The sequence below is a fragment of the Pyrgilauda ruficollis genome, unplaced genomic scaffold (genome assembly GCF_017590135.1).
Source record: "Pyrgilauda ruficollis isolate IOZ18807 unplaced genomic scaffold, ASM1759013v1 scaffold23, whole genome shotgun sequence".
NCBI lineage: Eukaryota > Metazoa > Chordata > Aves > Passeriformes > Passeridae > Pyrgilauda > Pyrgilauda ruficollis.
This window is the reverse complement of record NW_024522539.1, coordinates 8948801-8953578: the sequence shown is the minus strand read 5'-3', so window position 1 is coordinate 8953578 and position 4778 is coordinate 8948801. Positions and strand designations below refer to the sequence as shown.

At 43.1% G+C, this 4778-nt stretch overlaps 1 protein-coding gene across 2 annotated transcripts; it reads left to right on the top strand.

Moving 5' to 3' along the window:
- Nucleotides 1-361: 361 nt before the first annotated feature.
- RAMAC (RNA guanine-7 methyltransferase activating subunit) lies at nt 362-4528 on the top strand. Of its 2 annotated transcripts, XM_041469292.1 has the most exons (3): nt 362-399; nt 1670-1844; nt 3387-4528. In XM_041469292.1, the coding sequence occupies exons 2-3, from the start codon at nt 1678-1680 to the stop codon at nt 3574-3576; spliced, it is 357 nt and encodes a 118-aa protein (XP_041325226.1). In that variant the 5' UTR covers nt 362-399; nt 1670-1677; the 3' UTR covers nt 3577-4528. The 2 variants fall into 2 exon arrangements, with proteins under 2 accessions (XP_041325226.1, XP_041325225.1); XM_041469291.1 differs by lacking the exon at nt 362-399 and having other exon boundaries at nt 1660-1844.
- Nucleotides 4529-4778: the final 250 nt, after the last annotated feature.

Here is a 4778-nt window from a genome sequence, read left to right as displayed (position 1 = left end):
CCCGAAGCTTTTTTATTCCAGAAATACACTTAGATGGCATTACAGGCAGCCACAGGCGCCATGCTGATTTCACCTTTTTCACTTGCACCTTTCGGTTAAAACCCAAACATTTCAGGTGTCACCTCCTTCAAACCCGCGTGGCAGCGAAGGACAGCGCCACACAAGCCTCAGTACTGCTCCTGCCAACGCGCTTGGTATCCAACCCCAGCCGCAGGGAATGGCTGCTTCCACCCCTGCCCGCTCTGCCCGTCCCGGTGTGCCCCGTCCCGCCCCGGTGCCTCGCAGCGTAAGTGGGTGTGCCCCGTCCCGGTGTGCCCCGTCCCGCCCCGGCGCGGGAAGCGGCGGGGCCCGGCCCGGAAGAGGCGGGATCGCGGCGGCGGCTCCGGCGGCTGAGGCGCGGTGAGGGGCGGCGGGGCGGGTGCGGGGAAGGGAAGGAGGCTGTGAGGGAGGAGGGAGCGGGAGCGACCCCCGCGTCCTCCCTCAGCTCTGTGCGGCCCGCTGTGAGGGGAGGGGGCTCCGGCGGAGCCCCCCTGGGGCAGCCAGCCCCCTCCGTCGCTGTCTGCCTGGCCTTGGGTGCAGGAGGGTGCCGGGTGTCCCCGGTACGGGCCCCTGCGGGATGAATATTATATTAACAGGATAAAGTGTTATTTATGGAGGGGAGCACCTCCAGCTGCTCAGGGGAAGCTGTAGCGGCGGGTCCCCAGGGCAGTGCTACCCCCGACTGCCATAGGCTTGAGCAGCGAAGTTCCTTGGAGGTAGCCCGTAATAAAAGAAACTAACGAGGTTAGCTCCTGGCAGAGGAAAGGAGGATGAGTTGTTCCTGCAGGAATAACTCCTACACGTGCCTCAGGGAGGTGTGGCTGCCCGGGGGCTCTGAGGCAGCAGACACCAATGTCTGGGGCTGCTGCAGGGAATGGGGCCGCAGGAGCCCCGCAGGATTCCCGAGAACACCCCGCTGACCTGGCCCAGGCTGCTCACGGGCAGAAGCCCCAGACTGGTGTATATTTTGTATATTTTAGCTCTTGGGGTCCTGCCAGCAAATCTTTGGGAGGCAGCGGAAGAGCTTGTTCTGGGAGTCCAGAGCCGGATACTGTAAATGCTCTAAATTATGTGGGTCTCACTAAAACAGAGGGCTTAGAGCTTTCTGAATCACTATTATCAGCAGATGTTGCTGATGGACAGTACCAGGTAGTACCAACATCTGAATGGCAAATGCATATATACAAAAATAAGGAAACTAAGGCCTTAAACACAAATCCCATCAGACAGGCATATTATAAGGTAATATAGCATCCTCTTAGGTGCTGACCTTTCCCTGAATCAAGTTATTAACACATAAATTACTGTGAATAAATCTGATTATTTTGCCTGTCTTGCTGGTTATGTGTATCTGTAGGCTTTGCATGATATTCTACTTTAGCAAGCTTTTGAAGCTGATTGTAGGAATTGTTTTCCTGCCAGAAGTCAGTGTCAGGAGTAGATGGAGAGCATGTTCTGAAGTACTTTTTTCTGTGAGGTATCTATGCTGTCTTCCCAAAACCCAGCAGCTGTGTTAATCTGAGTGCAACTTTTCCTTGTCCTTCATTTTCACGCCATGGATTTTGGTAGCTATTACAACGAGAGTCTTCATACATTGCTAAAGCCACTTTTGTTGTGTTCATGTTTCAAGTGTTCAGAATGACTTCCTTGGCTGACATGCCCCCAAATTATGAGACGATGTTTGCTCATCGGTTCACAGCGGATGATGAAGAATACCAAGAATATCTAAAACGCCCTGCAGACCCCCCTCCTATAGTTGAAGAATGGAGAAACAGATCTGGTGGCAACCAGAGAAACAGAGATCGGTACTGCTTTTTCTTTTTAATTGTGGTCATTTCACAAATACACTTAAATGATTATTAATGTCAGCAGTATAAGAGTCTGTCCTGTTAATTGAAGTATTTCCTTGTTACTCTGTAGGTAACTGTGTTTAAGAGGAAATATAGTCTTCTCTGAAAAGTAATGAGGCTTTACATTTTGTCTGTATTGACTGGCAAAATTTTTGCACTGTGTATAAAAGAACTAAATTATTTGCTTCTTAGTAAAGAATGAGCTGGAACCACTGAACCCATTGCCCTGGGGTTTTTTATTGCTCAGCCAGAAACATTTTTCCAGAGGGGAAGGATGAGACTTCTGCAAAACTAAGCAGCCTATCTTATGTTGGATGATAACTGGCAGGAAGGTGTGCAAAGGAACAAGCTGCTAATGTGATTATCTATTACTAGCTGCCCAGAAAGCATTTCATTTGTAAGCTAAATATTTGCTGTATTTTTCAAGATTAGCCTGTAATTCTTTTATTCAGTAGAAGAGATTGTAAAATCAATCATCCAATCTGTCTGGCAAGTACATTGTTACCTGCCAAAGCAAAATACTTTGAATTATTTCTTCAAGATGTAATTGCAGCTTTGTACTGATTTTGGAGAGATTTTTGAGGGACTGAAAAGCAACAATTACAGCATATAGTGCATTTGGGAATACTAACATCAGCCTTTAATATAAAGTAGTTAAACTCAGTCCAGCCAACAACTGCAAAAACTCCTTAGCTAAATATCTAAATAGGATTTGTGCCTTACCTGGAGAAAAGGAGGACAACATTGTAACTTTTTCTCACCTTTGAAGCTTGTCATTAAGTAAAACACAGAATCACAGATTAAAAACAGGTGATAGTTTAAGAAGTTCTTCAAAACTTCATGGCTCTTTGAACTGATGAACTCTTACACCTACACTATGGTCACAAAGTGAATTTTTTGCAAATGTTTGTCTGCACCACACCATTTGCAAACAAAATGACTATGAGGCAGCTCAAGCCTTGATAGGACTTGAGGTAGAGCTGAAAAGACAAAATTGAGACTGAACAATGGCTAAGTACAACTGATAAAGAAGCAGTGTTTTAGCAGTAGTGTGTATTTGAGGGAATATTCAAATTCCAGGACTCAGAGCTGTTAGGTGGCTGTAACTATACTCAAGCCTGCTTTACCAAAGCTTTCAGCCTTGAATCTCCTGCATGGAACCTGGCTTTGATGCACTGCATATGTGCCTTGGGGTTGATTTTTAGATTTATGGTCTGTCTGAGTCCCTCTTAAAACTTCCAGCAGTTCACCTAATGCCTGGGAATACTTTGTGTTAAGAAACAGACTGTCCAAATGTTGTGTTGGGTGAGAAATTCATGAGTGATCTCAGATGACTGTAGGTATGTTTTCATGAGTTTGTCATATATACATATAAATATTTGAGTGTGTTAACAGTTACGTGACAGTTTTCATGAAAACTGCCAAATGTAAGAGTTTATTATAACTTTTTTTTAAAATATAATTTATGTCAGACTTGGATCTATCTTCTCATTGCAGGTTTCAAGATGGCAGATATTTTAGAGGGGACAGATACAACTGGCAAGGTGACTACAGAGCTAATCAGAGGCCAGATAGAGGCTGGGGTAACAACTACCAGCAGCACAGACAAGGACAATCCTACTCATCCCACTATGGACAATATGGCTACAATTCCTACAACCCAGGGCCCCGTTACCATCCCTACTGATATCCTTGTGGGTTGAAAGTCCAGTGATGCTATGTAACAAATTCAGTTAGATTTTAGTTTTCTTATTTTTCCACTGTTTTATAGATAACTGAAGAATCAGTGTTACAGTGCAGTGCTGTTTTTCTGTAGTGTGAAACGAAAAAGGGAACTCCTTTTATGAATAGTAAAAGCATATTATATGGAGTTTGTTTAAGGTCTGTAGACTTTAGATTAAGTTTTTAACTCCTTCTTTTGTCTGAATACATTTGTGCACGTTTTTTCTTCCATCACTGAGATTTCTCTGTTACATTTTAGAAACCAAAACAGGTGAGGGAAGGACAGAATAGCTGTGGTTTGTATGCAGCCTGTGGCAGTGGCACATTGCCTTAAGATAGCTCATTTTGAAACTAATATATTGTGTCTTTCTGTGGAGAGAATTTAGTTTGACTTTTGACATTGAGAAGCTCAGTTTGGTTTGAATTTCAGATGCCTTAAGACTGAGAAGAGAGATCCTATTACTGAAATATTTTATGGGGTCAGCATAGTGTCTGTTGACTCAATGGCTTCAGTGCATTTGCAGTATTCCTCTTGAAACATGGTCTAAAAGTTGGATAAAAAAATAAGTACATAAATATGTATCTTCTTGTAGCAGTTCAGTGATATATGTTTTACCTGAGAAATAATATCAAACTTAGATTAATCTGTGTCATCTTCAAATAAATTCAGTGTGTGCATAATAAATTTTGGAATTCCCATTTCAGTAAAGCTGTAAAACTTTGATGTTATTGTAGTTTGTATTAAATACTTTGTGCATGTTATAGAAAAAAAAACCAACCTATGATCAGTACTGGTCTGTACTTTTTTCTGTATGGGAAAATAGCATAAACAGTGCACAGTGTTATTCAGTTCTTAGAATTTAAGATTTATGGAGTTTTTTAAGTCTTCACACAATAAAAGTATAGTTCACATGTAAGAATGTTTCTGAGTATTTCTGAAACCTACTTTTTAGACATTCAGGGCTGCAACATTGTCTCCTCAGCCAACAGCAGAACAAGGAGCTGGACTGACAGCTGAGTGCTAACACTGGACAGCTGTGGGCTTACCTTAGAAGAATGGCCTACTCAGCTGCAATCAGAAGGATGAGACACATTGTGATTAATTAGAAGTCTGGAGTGTTAATCCACTATCCACATTTTGCTCTAATAGGGTCAGAGTTCCCTGTT

Coding starts and splice junctions, on each gene's coding strand:
- RAMAC (XM_041469291.1), top strand. CDS start 1,660: ATGTTTCAAGTGTTCAGAATGACTTCCTTGGCTGACATGCCCCCAAAT. Junction 1,845..3,386: donor AACCAGAGAAACAGAGATCG/GTACTGCTTTTT, acceptor TTCTCATTGCAG/GTTTCAAGATGGCAGATATT.